Genomic DNA, 22,586 nt, shown 5'->3' with positions numbered 1-22,586 from the left:
ATGAGGGCCCTGCCCCTGCAGCAGGCTTGTGCCTGGACATCTAGGCTTTCCTATACATTCTCTGAAATCTAGGCAGAGGCTTCTAGTCTTCAACTCTTTTACTCTGTGTACCTGCAAGCTTAACACCTCATGGAAGCCACCAAGTCTTAGGGCTTGCACCCTCTGAAGCAGTGACCTGAGCTGTACCTGGGTCCCTTTGAGCTATGGCCAGAGGTAGAGTGATTGGGATCCAGGGAGTAGTATTCTAAGCAGCAGGGCTTGAGCCTGCCACAGGAAACCATTCAATCCTCCTGGGTCTCCTGGCCTATGATGGGAGGAGTTGCCACAAATGTCCCCAAGATGCCTTCGATGCTTTTTCCCAATTGTCTTGGCTATTAATACTTGGCAGCCTACTAGAATTCCTCTCTTAAAAATAAACTTTTCTTTTCTGCCACATGGTCAGGCTTCAAATATTCTAAGCTTTTATGCTCTGCTTCCCCTTTAAATATAAGTTTCAACTTCAGGTTATTTCTTTGCTCATGCATATGAGAATAGGCTGTCAGAAACAGCCAGGCCACATATTGAGCACTTCGCTGTTTAGAAATTTTTTTGCACCACATATCCTAAATCATCACTGTCAAGTTCAAAGTTCCACAAATCCTCAGTGTAGGGGTGGAATGCAGCCAAGTTCTTTGCTAAGGCATAACAAGAGTTGCCTTTATTCTAGTTCCCAATATGTTTCTCATTTTTATTTGAGTCTTCCTGAGGCTAGACTTCACTGCCCATATCACTACTACCGTTTTGGTCATAACCATTCAAACAGTCTCTAGGAAGTTCGAAACTTTCCCGCATCTTCCTGTCTTCTTTTGAGTCCATCAAACTCTTCCAACCTTTGCCCGTTGCCTAGTTCCAATGTCACTTCGACATTCTCCGCTATCTTTATAGCATGTCTCACTCCTTGGTAGTAGTTTTTTGTATTCTCACACTGCTGTGAATAAATGTTTGAAATTGGGTAATTTATAAAGAAAGGAGGTTTAATTGGCTCACAGTTCCCCAGGCTGTACAGGAGGCATGATCCTGGCATCTGCTCAGCTTCTGGGGAGGCCTCAGGAAGCTTACTGTCATGGCAGAAGGCAAAGACAGAGCGAGGTGGTTCACCTGGTGGGAGCAGGAGCCAGAGACAGAAGGATAAATGTTAGGCAATTTTAAACAACTGGCTCTCATGATAACTCACTCACTGTCACAAGAAGAGTACCGAGGGGATGCTGCTAACTCATTCATGAAGGACCACCCTCATGATCCATTAACCTCCCATCAGGCTCCACCTCCATCATTAGGTATTACAATTCAACGTGAGATTTGGGCAGGGATGTGAATCCAAACCACCTCACTTGGAAATTATAGTACTTTTGGCTTTAGGTTAGTTTGTAGGAGGGTCTTTTAGAATTGTAAATGAGTAGAATATACAGCTCAGTCTTAATAATTTGATGTTTTCTAGTCATTGTATTGACATACATCTGTATATTCAGAAGCCCAAATGGTAGATACTGGCATGGGCTTTCGCTCTCAGTTGTAGATGTTATGGTTATTAATTTCTAAAGTTTACTCTTCCAATATTTTGTGCCCCTCACTTGACATAGACTACTATTTTTCTGTAAAGAGTGTTACAGCTCTTTGGAAGGTGTTCTATAGGATGAAAGGAACCAGATAATATGGATGGCTTGACCTACCCATGTACCTCAGGCTTTAGGGGTTAACTAAGTACTAGAAGACCTAGGAAGAGAAAAACAAGTTGTTTCTGTCTGTAGTATCACAAATCAATTGATCAACTCTATGTATTGCTAATATTAAATCTTGCCAGTGAGACAGTTGTTGAAGGAGTCTAGAGAATGTTAAGCAAATGCTAAACTAGCCAGATACATTTATTATTTAGGTGGCATTCCTATTCGCTATGATACCCAGCCATGGTGAAGGCTGTTTTGTGATAACTTTATTGATTCTATATAAAGTACTGATACCAAAACATATTTGTTGAATATGCATTTATTTTAGTTTATTATGTAGCAGTCAGCTTCCCGCTGGGATTTCCAGGGTACCTCAGGCTCCCTGGGTGCTGACATTCTGATTTCCCAGGAGGTTGGAAGGATGTCTTCAACTCAGCTCCCATGAGCTGGGGAACTTGAAGGAAGTGAGGATCGTGGGGGGATGACAAGGAATGGCCCAGCATACCCAGGGAGCCCAGGAGGAATCCTGCTAGAGAGTCTCGGAGACTCCTGCTGGGTGCAGAAGACTGCTGCTGCTTAGAAATCTCTCAGTCCTCGGCCAGGCGTGGTGGCTTATGCCCGTCATCCCAGCACTTTGGGAAGTCGAGGTGGGTGTATCACTTGAAATCAGGAGTTTGAGACCAGCCTGGCCGACATGGTGAAAATTCATCTCTACTAAAATACAAAAAAGAAGAATTAGCAGGGTATGGTAGCACGTGCCTGTATCCCCAGATACTCAGGATGCTGAGGCAGGAGAATTGCCTCAACCCAGGAGGCGGAGGTTGCAGTGAGCTGAGATCGCAGCACTGCATTCCAGCCTGGGTGATAGAGGGAGATTCTATCTCAGAAAAAAGGAAAAAAATATTTCAGTCCTCTGAGAAATGAAATCAGTGCTCCTAAATTTTATCTTAACCCTACTTTTGATCACAGACCTTTGTGAATCTTACGAATGGTGTGCTTTTCTCAGAAGAGTGCCTCTATGCAAATTTTGCATTCAATTTCAGGGGTTGAATTCCTTTGAAGGTACTCTTATTTTAGGCAAACTGTCTTCAAGTACATGTTTTCTTCCTTTGCCAGGTTTTACTTAAAATTATAACAAAAATCATATTTTTTATTTGCAAAGTGCTTTCCCATTTATGGAGCCATTTTTTATACATGTTTTGGCCCCTGTCCCCAGTCCTATCAACTGAGAGTGTTATTCTCACTTGGCAGATGAGGTAACTGATGCTCAGCAGCAGAAGGTAAGAATTTGCCCAAGTCAGTGAATGGTCCTTGGGATTTGGAGCCAGATCCACCAGACCTTTGTCCATATGTCCTAACATTACCTGAACAGTAAAAAAGGAAATCTGGCAAGCAAAAATAAGATTGCCTCCCACATTGAGAGAATGATTGAGAAATCCTAAATGAATGTTAGGTTTCATACATAAATTATTTACTTAACAGCCATTTCACCTTGCAACATAAGGCAACCTTGGATGTGTCTGTTGAGGATGCCGCTATTCTGTTGCTGGTTAATTATATTCATAAGCAACTGAGAGCTCCATCTCTCTTGTCTTAACCTGGACCACAGATATCAAATAGCCAAGAAAAACATCAGATGGAAACAATGTAAAATGCTGTTTTTCTTTGTTGGCATAAGGACTTCTGGGGCCTCTTCACATCAGCACACACTGAAATCAGGTGCTGCTCGTGTTGGAACAATTTGGTAGGGTGGTGGTTTTCTCTTTTTTAATCTTTTTTATTTAAGTTGTACTATCTTCGCCAACTAGATCAGAAGAGTAACTGTTTATTTTAGTATGTGTCTTAAAGCTGCAATGCATGTATTAAATGTACAGAATGCCTCTTTTAAAAATGTGTTGCTGGAAAGGCCAAGCTGCAGACAGTTACCAGAATGGTAGTGTGGCCTTGCATTCCCCACGGAGTACATTTGAGGGCTGCCATGACGCATCCCAGCTTACATTGCTTTGGTGATGCACAGAAAGAAAAGCAACCTCAGACCTGGATTCTCATTCCACTTAGGGCTTTATAGACCATCATCTCTTATGCAGACAGGAGAGATTGGGCCATAAGCGTGATGTTCACTGTCATAGGATATACTTAGATTAAGAGATACTCTTTTGTACCAATCAGCGTGCACCATGTACTTTGAATTTGTTTTTGACAATTCCTTTCAGTGTCCTTTAATCATGAGAATAATCCATACTTGTAACAACACGGAATTCTCCAAATCGATAATTAATGTTTTATCCTTTGCTCTGCCAGCTCAACCTCCTGCCCTACCATAATTTGAGAAAACCAACATTAATATTTCCCTTGTTTGCGACTACCAACCTTAATAACTTAATGTTATCCTTTTCTTCTTTTACACATAAACATTTAGTCATATACATATATGGAATTCTTATGTATTTTTCAAAAATCAGTTGATAGTAAGGTTAATAGATCCTTATTTTTTTAAATTGTAGTTTTAGACCTCACTGCAGGTCAGGGCATGCAAATAAGTCTATTTTAGTAAATGAATAGCATTTCATAGTATGGTGATAGCATATTATTCTGCTTATCACCATGAAATTTCTGGTTTGTTTCCAATGTTTAGTTATTGCAGATGCTGTCTATTGCAATATGAGCATTTTATAGGGCTTATGATCATTTTCCACTCAGTAAAGTGTGTTAGTAAAGAAGTGAAAAAGTAGGAACTTTCCAGAGTCAGCCATTTCTCTGTAATCATATACTTCTATAATTAGTAGCCTAGCACATCATAATGCGAATTATGGAGACTTATGTGTAGAATCTTTGTCTGTGTAGGAGCGTCCCTAAATGTAGCTTTTATTTTGTATTGGAGTCATTTGTGGTCAGCTTCCATGTGAGGATTCACTGCAGAGCAGAGGTGATCTTCTAGCTGCTATTAGGCCCCATCTCGATCCCTTCTGAGCAAATCAATTACTTGGGTTTGGGCAAATCTAGTATAGTAATGATGGACTATACCCAATTAGCCACATTTTTTTTTTTTAGTTTTACCTTGTTAGACTGCAATCTTAGATATTATGAGTGAACGAGAGAGCCTTGCTTTTGGAGTGCATTGATTAAAAAGCTCTCTTTAGTATTATTTTGAAATTAGGAAGGGAGGGAATGCTACTTTGATGACGTGAAAAATTTGCCCAGCTTGCCTTGATTGCTTACTCTATGATAAATGATGCTGCTAGCCACATGTTTCAGGATTTTGAATGCTCAGGAGGAATTCTTACAGTGTGATTATGGAAACAACCAATTTCCATAAGTGAAAATGAGCATGCTTATTAATGGGGCTGCAACTGCCTACTGCATTCAATCACATTTATAACCAGCAAGGAGAATGAATGTTTTGCGTGATTTCGTGTTTACACAATTGCAGTTGCATGGCAAAGCTTGCTGTATTAGAGGCTTTGGAAAGAAGCATATGTGGTCCTTTTGCAGGTAATAAAATGGAAAATCCAATTTGCAATTGCAGAATAAGCCTCTGAGTGATATACGATCTTCATAGCAGCATTGGTCAGAGGGTCACTGCTAATCACGACGCTGCCTGGCTTCCCCAGTGGCCTGCGCCTTCCGACTGAGGAGTGAGCAAAGTGAATCTGTGTCTGGGAGCCAGCCAGCGTGTCTGCAGATGCACCACTTTCTAGCTTATTAGATCCTCTTTGTCACAGTGCTTAATCCTGCCGCCTGATCCTTGTTAGAACACCACCAGAGTGCCGCTCAGCCTTCTAATAAAGGGGATGGGTGAGGGCTCCTAACCCAACGCACTGAAGCGTGCAGCGTCAGGGCGATTACAGGCTGACTGACAGCAGGGTGAGATGCTTCCTGCATGTTATTACTTAAAAGGGAACCTACCTCCGACAGCTGACAGACGAGCTCTGCTGAGGCAGTGGTAACTTGTTGCTAGGCCAATATGAGTCGGGTGTCATCTTTTCACACAGTATAATGGCCAGCTTTACTCTAATTATATTAACCCTCTTCTGAAATTGCTTCATCCCCAACTGGTGCAGAGTGAGGCAAGAGAACCAAGAGACAAATCACTTGCTGGGAGGATTGCAGCGCTACGGAAACAGGTATTATGTTATCCACTGGTGACATTAAGTTGAAAAACAAAGCAAGCCTGCCCTATTACAGCAAGTTCCAGTTCTAACTCCAATGAGACGTTGCTCCCTTTGGCTCGCACAGTTTCCATCTCTGTCATTTATAATAGTTTCTTCCTTTAAGATTCGCCATGGACATTATACCTGGTTTTCATGGCTCTTTGTTAAAAAAGAAAGAACAACATCAAACAAGAAGCGTTTTTCTTTTCTTTTTTTTCCCCGTTGAACCCGAATCATTATTTTCTGTTAGGCTCCTATGTTCATGTAGCTTCATGAAGCACTTGTGAATTTCATTTAGTAGCATTGCTTATTACTGAAGTAAGGAAATGAGGGTGGGGAGGGTAAACCAGTCATCTGTCCCTGCTTTTTCCCACTCCCATCCCACCTAAAATGTGCAGATGGGTTGAAAGCGATATAAGTGAAGATGATCACAAATAGCCTCTGGTCCTTTCTGTTAACGGTGACTTGCAGACATCAGCGTGTGACTCCTTTTCCCTGAAGGGAGTATGTTTAGCTCACATCCAGTGTCTTCTCTGTGCTCCAGTTAGCAGCCGTCATTAGCAATCTGTGATGCCTCTGCTGTCTCCACTGACAGCGCCTAAATAGAGACATCACTTGGGATTGACAGATCTCCAGGGGGTTGCAGGCTTCAGACAAAAGGGCCCAGGGAACATGGCTGACCTTTCTTGGCATTATTCCCCTTCCATGAGTGGCATTCAGGGAGCACAGAACTCCAGTACATGATTTTCTGAGGATTACCACTGAAAAGACTGCACACTCAGTAAGATGCTGTTAAGAAGTTAACAAGAGGCTGCGTGGGTTCCAGAGTGGGTTTGTGGGCCGTTGGTAGTAGAACACAGGTGCTTCTTTCCCGCAGATACATGTACCTATTCCTTAAGTTCAAGGATGGGCCTTTAAAACTGGCTTTGCTGGCCAGGCGCGGTGGCTCACGCCTGTAATCCCAGCACTTTGGGAGGCTGAGGCGGGTGGATCACGAGGTCAAGAGATCGAGACCATCCTAGTCAACATGGTGAAACCCCATCTCTACTAAATATATAAAAAAATTAGCTGGACATGGTGGCACGTGCCTGTAATCCCAGCTACTCAGGAGGGAGAGGCAGGAGAATTGCCTGAACCCAGGAGGCGGAGGGTGTGGTGAGCAGAGATCATGCCATTGCACTCCAGCCTGGGAAACAAGAGTGAAACTCCGTCTCAAATACAAAAACAAACAAAAAATCTAGCTTTGCTGATAATATACCTTCAGTTTCGGATGATGGGGTAGGGCTTGAGACTCAGCAGAAGGCAGCTTGTGGTGCAGGCGGGAAAAGAAGAATCTATTCTCTCTGCCCCAGGCAAGTCATCCAAGGGCAAATTTGGAATAGCTGAGGCTTGTCTGTGTCGTCCTTCCTGGATCCTTTCCCTGCTTCACGTTGTTCTCATGCTGGTCAAGGGCCCTGAAAATACAGTGTGGTGAGAAATGCTCTGTGCCCAAATGTAGCTGACTTTATCCTCTTCTAACTCTTACCAAAGCAAAAAAAAAAAAAAAAAAAGATATGTGTTCCTGCAGTTCCCCTCTGAACCAGATGTTAAAAGCAAAGCAGTTGTGTAAATGCAAAAACTGAGGACGCTTCTTCAACAGAATAAAATTCTACCACCTAGAAGTGCCAAATAGATATTTCATTAGGGTAACCAATTTTCAGGAAGAAGGAAAGATATTTAGGGCAAAATACGTACTACCGATTGAATACCATTAGCTTAGGAATTGTTGTAGTCCATAAACACGCAATTTATGCTTTTCATGGCTTCTGCTGCTTTTTTTCCCATCCACTTTGCAATACACGTATCTTTTCTTTTCTTTTTTTCTTTCTTTCTTTCTTTTTTTTTTTTTAATACAGAGTCGTGCTCTTTTGCCCAGCCTGCAGTGCAGTGGTGCAATCTCAGCTCATTGTAGCCTCTGCCTCCCGGGTTCAAGCAGTTCTCCTGCCTCATCTTCGCAAGTGGCTACATGTGCACACCACTGCACTCTGCTAATTTTTGTATTTTTAGCAGCAATGGAGTTTTGCCATGTTGGCCAGACAGGTCTCGAACTCCTGACCCCAAGTGATCCACCCACTTCGGCCTCCCAAAGTGCTGGGATTATAGGCATGAGCCACTGCGCCTGGCCAAGAATACACATATTTTTTCCAAACACCTCAAATCAATTTTTTTCACCGTTGATTCCATACTGATGTCTGTGGGCAGAGATTAGAGACAGGAAGATGACAAGAGGTGAGCATAGGTTGTTTCTCAGGTGAATGTTGAGAGAGAGACGGGTTGCGCTCCACCACTGCCATCGCCAACCATAAGTGCGTTGCTGCACGGTGGTCACTGTTGTCTGGTTTGTAATCCCTTCCCTTAGTGGCCCCACCTCCTAAGCACGATGGGCAACTTACCATTATACACATAAAATACGACACATCGGAAACAAACCTGTTTTTAAATGGATGGCATCTTTCCAGAAATGTATATTATATTCATTTTTAGGAAAAGGGAAGATTGGAGAAAAGGAATCCATGAAGGAATTATATGTAAGACAAGATATATTGAATGCAGCAAATGAGATTTTAAGAGGAGATGAGAATTATAGAGAAAAGTAAACAAGAGGTCAGTTTTATTGTTGGGACTCTTAAAAACCGTCTCCTTACGTAAAGATAAAAAACAAAGATCAATGGCAGCCCCTTCCCAACGAGATCAAACCCAGGTGAGATACTCAGCTAAGCAGAATGCATACCACCCCTGGGTTTTCATTTGCCCTCGGCAGCTTTCTGACTCATGGTTTAGAGAATCAAGCTCATTAATTTCCCAAGTGACTTAATATCTGACTAAATGTTTAAGCATTAAGATGAGGAAATTGACAATATTGATAATCTTGGAGAGAAATGGATCTGCTTATTTTTATACGGAGGGCCAACAAATTCTTTGTAGCTTTGGAAAGATGAATTACTCTCTCTTAATATTTAGTAGTATCTATTTTCTTTAAAAAGATTTTGTGAAATTGTGGTCATTTTTCTTTTCTTTGTTTTTCTGAATAGTTGCAAGGTCATATAACAGAAAAGATTCAAATTAATCTATTTTATTTTAAGAAGCAATATTGAATTATCATCCTCATAAAAAAAACGTCATTTATCCTTTCATTTTCAAAGCTTAGATCAGCTGGGAAATTACTTGCTTTATGCTATACTTGCATCCCAGAGTATGTTTTCATTGTCCTGAGTTACCACCTATGAAAACATAAACGTAGAGCCTTGGAACAGCACGTAACTTCAGTTGTGTCTTAGAATCATTGCTGTATCTCTAGGTTTAAACAGTCCCAGGCTGTGGACAAGAAGTCTCAAAATTGATTTCCTCCATAGGACTTTTAGGGACAGAGCTTCGCATACATCCCTGCTTCCTAACTTCTCTTTGTTTCTCGCTTTCATAGGTGAGTGTGTTTTAGGAGGCTCTTTCACACATTGCATTTTCCATTTTTGAATATATATTTAAAAAAAAACAGTTAACTGGTCATCAACAGAGGTTATCCTGATGAAGGGGCTTGCTGGCTCTTTTAGGCTACCTTTATTACCTCAGCCTTATCTAGATTGATGTGTACCCTGACAACCTCAGCAGACACTGTAGAAGGAATATGAGATTGGGGGTCAGGTTGAAATCTTCATGCTGGCTTTGTCTGATCTTGGGTGTAGGAGTTAACCTCAAGTTTCCATTTCTTCACCTGTAAAGTAATACTAAGATCTGACCTTAGGGATTGCAGGAAAATGAAATGAGAAAATGATTTTAAATGGTAATTTATAAGCTGATCAGAGCTAAACAAATGTTACTCTTTATCATTACTATGTTAATGAGATTCATTTAGGGCTGATTCCTAGATGTGCTTTTGCTCTTATACTTGAGTAATGCAACAATTTGACTTGGGTAATATCCCTGTCTTTCTCCATTCACATGCTGTCTTGATTGAAGAAAAAAGTGATGTTGATCAGATTGGGCTTAGATCAGACAGGACAAGGCGTGATGCGTACTGACATTGTCAGGATAGAATTTCAGGTGGTTTTCATATTATGTCTTCTCTTAATCATGAAAAAGTCATTTTTGTCTCTGTGGCAAATACCTCCTCCTCTCCACTTCCTTTTTCCATCTGTCTTCTTTCTTCCTTCCTTTGTTCTTCATTTCCTGGGCCAAGGTACTGTCGTGACTGTGTACCTGTGATGACTTGGGTTAAGAAATTTAAAAGACATCGGGTGATCCAAAAGGTAGTTAAGATTGGCTGTGATTGCTAAGAAGGACTTCTTAGACCTGATCTGTTTGGGATGAAGTGACCTTCACATTATTTTTTTCTTCAACTTTTCAGGAAACTTGGATTTAACTGGTCAGAAGCAGGTATTCAAAGCCGAGAACAATCCCTGGGTGACCCCCATTGCCGACCAGTTCCAGCTTGGAGTGTCCCATGTTTTTGAGTATATCCGTTCTGAAACATACAAATAGTAAGTAGACTCTGATTTTCTGAAATAGTAAACTGTGATTTTATAGTATTTATAATTATGCCTTTAAAAATTATCATGTGGCAGTTAACACATAGCATTTTTAAAAGTTTTATTAAAAACTGCATGTCAGCCAGGCGTGGTGTGGCTCACACCTGTAATCCTCGCCTTTGGAGAAGTTGAGGCTGAAGGATTGCTTGAGCCCAGGAGTTTGAGACCAGCCTGGGCAACATAACAAGACCCCATCTCTACAAAATAAAAAGGAAAAATAAATGCTTCAGGCATGGCAGTGCATGCTTGTTGTTGAAGCTATTCAGGAGCCTGAGTTGGGAGGATCACTTGAGCCCAGCAGATTGAGGCTACACTGAGCCATGATCATGCCCGACACTGGAACCTGGGTGAGAAAGCAAGACCCTTTCTCAAAAAAAAAAAAAGGCAGAAACAAGAAAAAACAGCATGTGGTCACTGTCTCTATTTGTACATTGTTTTTCATTGACGTTTTCAAGGGGATTTATACCAATTTTCTTTGGAGAATTTTTGAGGTATTAAATTAGTTAAATATTCATGGCACTAAGGGAATTCACCATTCAGATCAGAACATATTTTTTTTTCTTCTGTGAATGCAAAGAATTACAAGTGTTCTGAATAAAATTGTTAAGCAGTTTATTTATAAAATCTGCAGAGAGTACTAGCATGCGTCATTCTATTATAGAGAAGCTTTACTCTAGTGAGATGATAATCTCTTAGAGAAAAGGAAAAGGCTGGAGCAGAGGCGGAATCTGCCAGCTTAAAGTCACAGCATCAAAATTCCTCAGCTCCTCACTCCAGGTGAAGGGAGTCTATGCAGAACTGTCCGAATAAACCTCACTATTCCTGCGTCTTTCTTCATCCGTGTGTTGAGGTTGAAAGGAATTCTGCCACTTCCACCTCCTTATGTTGTTACTTCTATCATCATTATTTTCCTACTTTATCCCAGCCCCCCAGCTGCAAAACAGACTATCATTTATCACAATGCTTGCCTGACCCCAAATGCTGAGATCTGGTATAGTTTTAAGCATCTACGAAAAAGACGAAAGCATCCTTAGTCAAATGTAATCTGTTTTTGTGTCTGGCATCAACGTTTTTAATTTATTTTTTAATTTTTATGTGTTTGTTTATTTTGAGACGGAGTATCGCTCTGTCACCAGGCTGGAGTGCAGTGGCGTGATCTTGGCTCACTGCAACCTCCTCCCAGGTTCAAGTGATTGCCTTGCCTCAGCCTCCTGAGTAGCTGGGACTACAGGCGCGCACCACCATGCCTGGCTAGTTTTTTGCATTTTAGTAGAGATGGGGGGGGCTTCACCATATTGGCCAGGCTGGTCTCCAACTCCTGACCTCAGGTGATCCACCCACCTCAGCTTCCCAAAGTGCTGGGATTACAGGTATGAGCCACTGCGCCCGGCCTTATTTATTTATTTTTTTTAAGAGATGGGGTCTCACTGTATTACTGGGCTGGAGTACGGTGGCACAATCACAACTCACTGAAGCCTCAAGCTCCTGGGCTCAGGCAGTTTTTCCACCTCAGCCTCCCAAGTAGCTGGAACTACAGGCACATACTGCCATGCCCAGCTATTTTATTTACTTTTTGTAGAGACGGAATCTCCCTATGTTCCCCAGGCTGGTCTCCATCCTCTGGTGTCAAGCAGTCCTACCACTTTGGTCTTCCAAAGTGCTGGGATTACAGTCGTGAGCCACCATGCCCAGCCTGGCACCAACTTTTGAGAATTTAACATTCCAACTGTTGGAAGAAAGGTAGAAGATCCCTAAAGGTCACAGTTAAGAGTTTCGTTTTGTTTCTTTTTTTTTTTGGTATCAGAAACATGTCACACACCCAGTAGAACCCTCTGTGAATCTGTGCCAGGCCAGTGGGTTGGGATCGATTGGCAGGACAGAGCCTTTGCCTAGAAATGGCTGGCTGTGTTTCTGTAGTCTTTCAGCCTGAGCGCCATGCTGCTGGTCAGACATTCACGGCTTGCTGTGTTCATATTTCCACCAGACAGATACAGAGAAGACAAGCTGTAAAGAATAGTGGCTGGCCCAAGCATGGTTGCTCATACCTGTAACCCCAATCCTTTGAGAAGCCAAGGCATGTGGATCACCTGAGGTCAGGAGTTTGAGATCAGCTTGGCCAACATGGTGAAACTAAAAATACAAAAATTAGCAGGGCATAGTGGAGGGGCACCTGTAATCCTGGCTACCCAGGAGGATGAGGCACAAGAATTGCTTGAGCCTGGGGGGCAGAAGTTGCAGGGAGCTGAGATCTTGCCACTGTACTCCAGCCTGGGCAACAGAGTGGGACTCCCATCTCCAAAAAAGAAAAAAGAGAAAAGAACAATGGACTTAAAACTAAACACACTAAAATTGCCAAAATGATACCATATCCTCCTATATAAAAGCAACGTAAAGCATGTTTTAGATTACTTTAGACAACACTGTGACACAATTTAAGTCTAAAGACTTACCTTAAGGATGAAATGAGACAGGTATAGGATGTGGATATGAACAGTTATTACAGATTCAATCATTTTTTAAAAAACAATTAATAAAGCTCACCCTTGGAAATTAGTTAATTGTGAAAATATAGTCAAAAATTAGCAGGTGATTGTTTATCTTGTTCCTTTTAAATTGTTCATCGTTGCTCTCATGGTTTTAGATGGGGCCCTAATTTTTCCTTAGTAAAGAGGAAGCTATTTAGAGCTTGGTTTGTACAGTATCTTGAAAAAAGTCATTCTAATGTGATAGTATACAGAAAAATACATGAACAAACTCCTAGCCATCTGGAATTAGAGGAAATTATCTGTTTATTATTCTGATTAATAATTTTTCATTTTCCATAGTTCCGTTTATAATTTATAGAGGATGAGAATATGTTACATATGAGAGTGCTTTTCATTTTAAAAGATTAAATTGTGAGTTTATGGATTTTATATTACCTCAAAGCCATTGTTAGGCAATTAATCACCATTATGCACTATTACAGACTATGTTAATTTATTTGAATGTGGTTAGGATTCTGGATAAATGAGAGGTATCTATAACATAATAGGTGAATCTGTTCCTTTCTGTCTTATTAGCACCCTGTTTTGGGGAGTTAGGATAGTTCAAGCAATGCTTGGACTTTTTCTTGCTTTTTCTGTGTGATTTCCTCATGGAGCCCTGGATTGCTTTTTATGCAGTTGAGTCAACATTAAAAAGCTTTAGTAGGCTGGGTGTGGTGGCTCTATCGTTCCAGCACTTTGGGAGGCCGAGGTGGTGAATCACTTGAGGCCAGGAGTTCAACACCAGCCTAGCCAACATGGTAAAACCCTGTCTCTACTCCAAATACAAAAATTAGCCGGGTGTGGTGGCAGGTGCGTATAATCCCAGCTTCTTGGGAAGCTGAGGCAGGAAAATCGCTTGAATTCGGGAGGCAGAGGTTGCAGTGAGTCAAGATGGTGCCACTGCACAGTGAAACTGTTTCTCTTTTTTTTTTTTTTTTTTTTTTTTGAGACAGAGTTTCGCTCTTGTTACCCAGGCTGGAGTGCAATGGCACCATCTCGGCTCACTGCAACCTCCGCCTCCTGGGTTCAGGCAATTCTCCTGCCTCACCCTCCTGAGTAGCTGGGATTACAGGCACGCGCCACCATGCCCAGCTAATTTTTTGTATCTTTAGTAGAGATGGGGTTTCACCATTTTGACCAGGATGGTCTAGGGCTCTTGACCTCGTGATCCACCCGCCTCGGCCTCCCAAAGTGCTGGGATTAGAGGCTTGAGCCACCGCGCCCGACAACTGTGTTTAAAAAAAAAAAAGAGAAGCTTCAGTAAGCACAAGAGAGCCCCTTTCTAGGGGGACCAGCTGGTTCTGTGATGGCTACTTTTGGGGCATCTACATGATCCTCTGCTGGGTGGTCACAAGAGACAAACTCCGCTAAGGCAGGGATCTGTTTTGAGTTCTCTCCTCCTCCGGAAGGAGAAGAGGGTTGGTTACTTGGTGTATTTCAGTTTTTGTCCTCCTCTCATTGTCCTGTAGTGGCTGTCCTCACCCCTGTGTCAAACATACTAGCCCAAAACATGGACTGTTAGCTGAATAAGACAATAAATCAAACTCTTAGTCGTTTAAAGAAAAAATAACTACAAAAATGCCACTTTTGTGTTTCGCCAGATTAGCACACACAGATACTTAGAATTAAGGGCCTCTTTATAGGAATAGATATGTACTATATTAGTATATCTTCATATAATTGAGCCCTACTCAACTGTTTGAAGCAGCCATTTCATAATTAGGGTTTTTAAAAATATACTATCGAAAAATATTATGCTAATTAGCAGGCACTTGGCTACTTTTTGAAAATGTTTTACCTGTGGCAGCCTTCAAGGTGGGCAGTTTATTCGTGATATTCATAGTTTTTTTAAAAAATCAAATTTCGCATTCAGTGCCTTCATTTTTGATCTTCTCTTCAAAAACCTAGTTTCTCGTTTTCACTTCTTTGTCTCTGTTTAAGCCGCATATATCCCCTTTATTAAAAATAATTCTTATATATTTATCAGTGTCTGTTGCAGATGTGTGTTTCTCTATCTTTAAATTACCATTAATCATACTTTTGGCTTTTGCTGTTAAAATACCTGTGAACCTCCTCCTCCTTCCCTCGCCCCCTTTTTTTTCTAACCAGTTAACCCATTACTGAAATGAGAGCAATAAAGAACTAAAAAACCTACCGGAATGTTTTTATTCATGTCCATGCTTGACTTTCACGGTGACCTTCCTCGGACTACATCCTCAAGTTCTTTTGAGTCTAGGGCAGAGAAGATGGATGATCTGATTTATAGGCGCTAATGGACTCCAAGAGGAGACATGCATGCTGAAAATGAAACAATGAATTCAGTGTGTCCGCAGAATTAAAATACTGGGGATGACTTAGCTTCCTGAAGACAGGAACTTGTTCCGTTAAGCAGGAGGGGTGTGGCCGGTAGGATGTTGAGGAATAGAGATTGCTGGAGTAACATTTTGGGCATTAATCATGTCCTATTCATCATTGCTTAGGTGGGAGCTGCTCTCTGTTCATCTTTTGTGCCTTCCACAGGGGAACATGTTGGGTGGTGTCATTTAGTTGCCAGTTAACATAAAATGACGTGCTTGGTTGGGTCGTTGAAGCTCTCATCCTACACACTCCTTTGTCTTTTTAAACTTGCTGAGTTACACAATCACCTTTTAACTCTTTATCTGATGGTGGTTCTCTCTTTGACCTCTTTTATTTCTGGGAAGCAGGATTATGATGGAATAGTCACCACTTGTGAAGTTTCCAGAGGTAGATTTTTTTTCCACCCCAGGAGGGGCAGTCACGTTGAAGTCAGCAACCCTGACAAGATTCGTTGTGAAAGAGGGTAACTCACACTTTTCACATTTCCATCAAGGAAGGTGGATAGCAACTGCAAGCCATTTTAAAAGCTGACAGGTTAACTCTTGTCAACAAGTGAACAAAAGAAGCGGTTTGACAAATGTTAGGCTGAAAACGCATCCCTTGAAAAAGGTATTTGGCAAGCAGGCGTTATCATGAAAACTGCAGTTTGCCAAGCCTGGCAGTCCTAAAGCCTCATTTCCAACATGGCGTCACTCAAAAGATGCTTCCTCGACATTCTGCCTGTCTTCTTCATCTTTCTTTTCTCTCTCCGGAAAAGTTCCCCACTCATTTGTCTTTTGTGCGTTCCAGTTTTTTAAAATCTTAAATGAAGACCAGCCATACTCTTACTCATGCTAGTTAATAGAAACATTTTAACACAGCGATCTTTGGTGAATAGTGGGGAACCATGAGAAGAAAGCTGAGAATTCCTTTTTATTAGAAATCTAGCCAAATAAATCATGTCTGATTTATAAGGAAGCATTCTTTTGGCTGTGGGTTATTTTTCAAGTTGTTTTACTTGTGGAATTAAAGCTAAGTAATGTTTTATTTTTCTGCTGCACTCTCTGCAAACCTGTTACAAGCTATAATGGACACAAATGGACTTTATTAAACAACTACTATATCCTCTAATGACTGCTGAGTCAGAGGCCGTGAAACTCTTTAAATAACCACCCATATAACTGGTGCACCAAAAGGCTAGAGCATTTCAAACCTAATCGGTGAGCCCATTCATTTTAAAACAGCCCTTTGCTTCTGAAAATTATCTCAAAGAAAAGCTTTATAAATATTACCCGGTGAAGTATAAACGGATGCACGAAGCCAGCAGATGGTTTTAGAAATATCTTCACAAAGATAGAGGAGAGAGTTAAATTTCCAGGATCTTTCTAGTGGTTAGTAAATTTAGCATAGTGACAATCAGTGTGTAGAACAATGTGGAGTCTTCTTTTTCATTGCTGTATCTGAAAATAGCTCAAATTAAGCCACAGAAAAACAATATTTCTGTGTAGTAGACATGAAAATGAAGAACAATTTTTCTTTAAAGCTTTTTGTGTTTTTTTTTTTTGTATTTTTTCTTAGGGACAGAGTGTCACTTTGTCACCGGGCTGCAGTGCAGTGGCACCTTGATAGCTCACTGCAGCCTTGATCTCCAGGGCTTAAGCAATCCCCCTGCCTGAGCTTCCCTAGTAGCTGGGACTACAGGCATACACCACAACCCCTGGCTAATTTTTATTTTATTTTTGTGGAGAGGCGGTCCTGTTATGTTGCGCAGGCTTGTCTGAAACGCCTGGCCTCGAGATTTTCCTGCCTCAGCGTCCCAAAGCGCTAAAATTACAAGCATGCACCACCGCACCTGGCTTTTAATAACAAGATTTTTTTCATGTTTTAAAAGTTGACTATGTATTCTGTTCCTTGTGATACATACTATCTTTATAAATGCTACATATGTATATTCTTTTTCTTTTTTAAAGTTAAAAATGTATTATTACATTTTATCCATAATACCTGATTCCAAGGTTTGGCATCTCTGGACCTATTTTCAAGAAAATATTAACCAGTATTAATAAAAAGTATCATTTAACCAGTATTGCTAAAAAAATATCAGGGACAAGGGAAACTCATATAATATGTTATATTTGGGGTGGTATTGTGTCATGTCTCTTATTTCATGTTAACTTTAATGACAAAATTAGGTAGCATCACATTTTAAAACACAAACAGCTCCAGAATATTTATCTTACTAAATAAAAGTAAGCCAATATGCGATACTGACTTTGAGGGTTGGGTGCATTAGCTCATGCCTGTAATCCCAGCACTTTGGAAGGGTGAGGCAGGAGGATTGCTTGAGCCCAAGACCAGCCTGGGCGATGTAGTGAGACTTCCTCTGTACAGAAAATGAAAAAAAAGTAGGCATAGTGGCACGTGCCTGTAGTCTCAGCTACTCAGGAGGTTGAGGTGGGAGGATCCCTTGAGCCCAGGAGGTGAAGGTTGCAATGAGCTGAGATCACATTGCACTCCAGCCTCAGTGACAAAGTGAGACCCTGTCTCAAAAAAAATTTTTTATAATAGACTTTTGATTTTTGGTTTAATTGCTCAACTGTTTCTATATGTGGTCATGAGCTATTAATTACTCTGGTAAATTGATACCTCCCTTTTCAGTATGACAGGAGGAATAAGTAACTGTGCTTTCTCTCTTCCAAGTGTTTTGATAGATTGCTGAATGTATTTTGCATTTAAAAGGATTTTTTCTTTCCCGCTTTGTCCCTTGGTTAACACTGTTACTCATATATACTTCACAGGTAGCCAGTATTTTCCTCTTTTTTGCATTTTCATAATTTGTTCAACATATGATGTTTTCACAGGCTCTTGAGGCTTTATTTTCCTGTAATTTTATAGCTCATGCAAAATGATTCCGTTTTTTTTAAGTGGAAGGCACTTCGTCCCGTTTGATATTTCCAGGACGCTTGGATTCTGTGAGTTATAGCTGGGACCTTCCATCCCCTCAACCTGTGAAGGTCAAAGGGCTTAAAAACCAGCTTCAGGAGACAAGCTGTATTTCCGAAGGCATCTAGGAAGACCCCTTTTTATAGGGGTCCTACTCTGGAATGTTCTTCACTGTGATATGCAATAGATGCAAATAAAGACTTAGAAAATGTTCCCTCTCATATCCAGGTTCCTTTCTCCCCTCCTTCCCCCTGGTCCTCAAATGTGCTCCAGCCTCCAGCACTCTATGCTTGCCCGGGAGCTCTAACTGGACCCTGCAGGCTCAGGTTTGACCAGTGAGAAAAACCTCTATGCTCCTTGCCTTTTGACTCAGTACAATTCGCATTTTATTCAGTGACTGGTCCACTTATCTTTGAAGAGTTGTGTATAACTATTACAGGAGCATAGGGGAAAAAACTACAGCTGCTGCCTCAAAGGGGGAAGGGAGATTTATCCTGAACCTTGCACTACAAAAAGGCTTTTACATAGGACTTTAAAGAGTGAAAGGATCTCTGTTTCTCTCTGTGTCTGTCTCCTCCTCCTCCAGTCCCCTCTCTCCCCTGTTCCCTTCTGTATCCCCGTCACTTGATTGTTGACTATCAAGCCTGCATTTGGCATGCCTTATACAGCCCCTAATGTGCAGCATGATACATTACAGTATCAATTTAAGGTAAATAGAATATAGGTAATTTGTCTCACTTGACAGAAGGAAAATAAGTATTAGCTAAACTCCATTCATACGCCAGAAAAAAACCCAAAAAATGAAATGTGTCAGGTTACCTTCTCTTCAAGAGGAGCTATTCTGAGCTCCATTTTGGATGCTATTCACTTGATATAATCATACTGAACTATTGGCTGTTGACCTCAATGAAGTGAACTTGGTTAATTCTACATATTGATTATTAACTCCACAGAATCTTAAAAGTTCAATGCTCGATGCTTTCTATTCGGCTAAGACGAATTATTGTCTGCATTTGCTTTTTTTATTTGAGAGATAAATTTAAAAGTGGCGCTTTTATAATCAAACAAAACTGTCTGTGGTTTCTGATCTCTACACAGTAATATCTTGTTTTATTACATGCTGGTTTTTTTATTGAGCTCTGGTCTCTTATTCTGGCCAGGCATTGTTGGAGGTTTTGTGGGGTTTTTGAAATTTTTAATTTTTGGCATTTAAGAGTTCTTCTGTGTTGTCAGGTATTTCAGATTAGAATGTAAAATGCTGTGAAAGGAGTTTCAATCAACTTTATCAGATAATAAACTTCAGTGTGAGTTATATTCACAGGCATTTATCAATGCCTCTATGTATTCATCAAGCATTAAGGAAATAACTTTCCATATTTCGTTCTACTGTGTTTGCATATTATGTCACATGTTTATAAGATACTTGGTATTTTTAAAAATGCAGTCAAGAAAATATTATTTTCCACTATAATAGTTCTCTCTGAGGCGCGCGAACCAGAGCAGCTCCATCTTGAATAGGAGCTTGGTAAACTGAGGCTGAGACTGGCTAGGCTGCATTCCCAGATGGTTAAGGCATTCTAAGTCACAGGATGCGATAGAAGGTCAGCATAAAATATAGGTCCTAAAGACCTTGCTGGTAAAACAGATCGCAGTAAAGAAGCCAGCTAAATCCCAGCAAAAGCAAGATGGCGACAAGAGTGATTCTGTTCATCCTCACTGCTGCATTCCCACCAGCGCCATGACAGTTCACAAATGCCGCGGCAGTGTCAGGACGTTACACTATATGGTCTACCAAGGGGAGGCATGAATCTTCCACACATTGTTTAGTATATCATCAAGAAATAGCCTTAAAAACTGGCACCCAGCAGCTGTTCTATGGAGCAGCCATTCTTTTATCCCTTTACTTTCCTAATAAACTTACTTTCACTTTACTCTGTGGATTCCCCCCGAATTCTTTCTTGCATGAGATCCGAGAACCCTCTCTTGGGGTCTGGATCTGGACCCCTTTCCGGTAACAGTTCGTTTTTAAATACTCTCATTTGGTTTTGTTTGGTTTGTTGTTGTTTTTTTTTGTTTGTTTGTTTTGAGATGGAGTCTCCTCTGTCACCCAGGTTGGAGTACAGTGGTGCAATCTCGGCTCACTGCAACCTCTGCCTCCCAGGTTCGAACGATTGTCTTGCCTCAGCCTCCCAAGTAGTTGGGATTACAGGCACACACCACCATGCCTGCCTAATTGTTTCGCGATTTTAGTACAGATGAGGTTTTGCCGTTTTGGCCAGACTGGTCCTGAACCCCTGACCTCAGGTGATCTGCCCACCTCAGCCTCCCAGAGTGCTGGGAGTACAAGCATGAGCCATTGCACTTTGCCTAAATAATCTCATTTGGAGAATACCCAATTCTGTCATTGTCAAAAGCAAATCATTGTTTCAGGTTCTAGAGGCTGGAAGTCCCAGATCAAGGTGTCAGCAGGGTTGGCTTTTTCTGATGGCTGTTAGGGAAGGGCTTGTCTAAGGCGTCTCCTCTTGGCTTCCAGGAGACTATTTTACCTCTGTGTTTCTTCACATCATTTTATCTCTATGTATCTCTGTCTCTGTTTCCGGAGTTCCCCATTTCACAGGGACATCAGTCATGCTGAGTGATGGCCCATGCTAATGACTGCATTTTAACTTGATCTTTGTAAAAACTCTTATCAATGAGGACTAAGCTCTAATATTTTTATCTTGCCCAAATTCCTATCTAGGGGGTTTGGGAGCCATGCCCTACAAACCATCAATTCTCATCACATATGTTTTATTTAACCCTATGTATCCTGACTGACTTTCCAGTCTGACTCTGGCCTAGACAAAGAAGAAAATAAAAATATTTTACCCCAAAACATGTTTCTTTGCCGTATTTTGAAATGGCCCTGCAAAGCCATCCTTTGTGGCAGAAAATGTGTGTCTGTAAGGAATCTATGCTAATGTAGCTAGATCTTTTTCCTTCAACGCCCTCCCAATCTTGAGGAGATTAACTGAGAGTCCAGTACCTTTTATAGGTCTGAATAGGAAACGTTTGCCATCTGTTGTTTCAGGAACCTCTGTCTCCAAAATCTTTTATCTTAACCCGAGCATTTCCTTTGTATTAATCCCAGGTCTTGAGTAAGATTTATTGTTACTCAGATGCCCAGAAATGCCATTCAGTTCTTTAGGAATTCTTCCTTCTCTTTCCTCTCTTCCTCTGTAGCCACCTACACCTTCACAGGGAGGTACATTCTGTTTATGAGCCAGAGCGTTTAAATGGCTCTGTAAGTCTTGATCCACGCCCCCACCACACACACAGATACCCCATCCCCCTCTTAAGGCTTGGGTTTCAACATCACGTGATTCTCCAAAAATAAACATTTACCACTGTTTCATTGTAAGGAATGGCGGAGGGGTCCGTGTTGGATTTTTAACCTTTTAAGAATGGACCCTATGAAAACAAAAGTTGCTTCGACTTTGAAGATGTGTCAGGAATGAAATGTACCTAACAAACCACCTTTTGGTAGAGAATTCATGAAGGGAGGGTTCCACAGAGCACCAGCCCGCATTGTTTTCTTCACTAGAATCATAAGGAGGGCGTGTGCGGGGTGGAAGGTCTTTGTGTCTGCATCATGTGATGGGACCCTCTCCAGTAGGCGTGGAACCTGAGACCTGTGTGGTCCTGTGTGATGGCCGTTGGAGTTTTGTTACGGGAAAGGGGTCCCAATCCAGACCCCAAGAGAGGGTTCTTGGATTTCACACGAGAAGATTGAGGCGAGTCTCAGTGCAAAGCAAAAGCAAGTTTATTAAGAAAGTAAAGTGTTGAAAGCATGGCCACTCCATAGACAGAGTAGGGCGTTCCCAAAAGTACGAGAAGGAATGCATCCACCCTAGGTGAAATCCTGTGTGTGCGCGTGCATGCGTGTGTGTGTGATTTTAAAAGACCATGGGAAATGTGCTCTGCTACAAGAGTTTGTGATAAAGGATTAATATTCTTAATTACTGTTACTATCTTATGCAAGAGTCAATATTATCCTTAAAGCAAAATTAGGAATGCCTTTGTTCTCCAGGTATTGGGAGAGCAGGACACTCCCAAGTCTGGGTCTACTTAGTAAACATTATCCATCTGTTCCCTTAGCTGTAAGCATCTAGAGACTAGGAATACCTAACTTTCTGGGAATACAGCACAGCAAGTCCCAGCCTCAATTTCCTAGCCTCACTCAAGATGGAGTCACTCTGGTTCTAACACCTCTTGAGGGTTTTGCCCTATAGAGTGTGGAGTCAGATTTCCTGTCCTATCTTGAGGCTCTGGCCAACACTTCTGGAGCCCTCATGATTTGTGTCTCATTTTTCCTACCTCGTC

General features: G+C 41.3%; 1 protein-coding gene across 2 annotated transcripts in view; it reads left to right on the top strand.

The window, feature by feature from the left end:
- The window catches only part of RSU1 (Ras suppressor protein 1), a 236,593-nt gene that overhangs the window by 113,251 nt on the left and 100,756 nt on the right, over positions 1-22,586 (top strand). For both annotated transcript variants that reach the window (XM_008999989.5, XM_002750065.6), the window contains one exon: positions 10,236-10,368. In XM_008999989.5, the coding sequence (XP_008998237.1) occupies positions 10,236-10,368 (133 nt within the window). The remainder of the gene's footprint in view (positions 1-10,235; positions 10,369-22,586) is intronic.

Source organism: Callithrix jacchus, chromosome 7 (genome assembly GCF_049354715.1).
Source record: "Callithrix jacchus isolate 240 chromosome 7, calJac240_pri, whole genome shotgun sequence".
Classification (NCBI taxonomy): Eukaryota; Metazoa; Chordata; class Mammalia; order Primates; family Cebidae; genus Callithrix; species Callithrix jacchus.
Note: the sequence above shows the minus strand (reverse complement) of the source record. Positions and strands in the feature narration are given on the sequence as shown.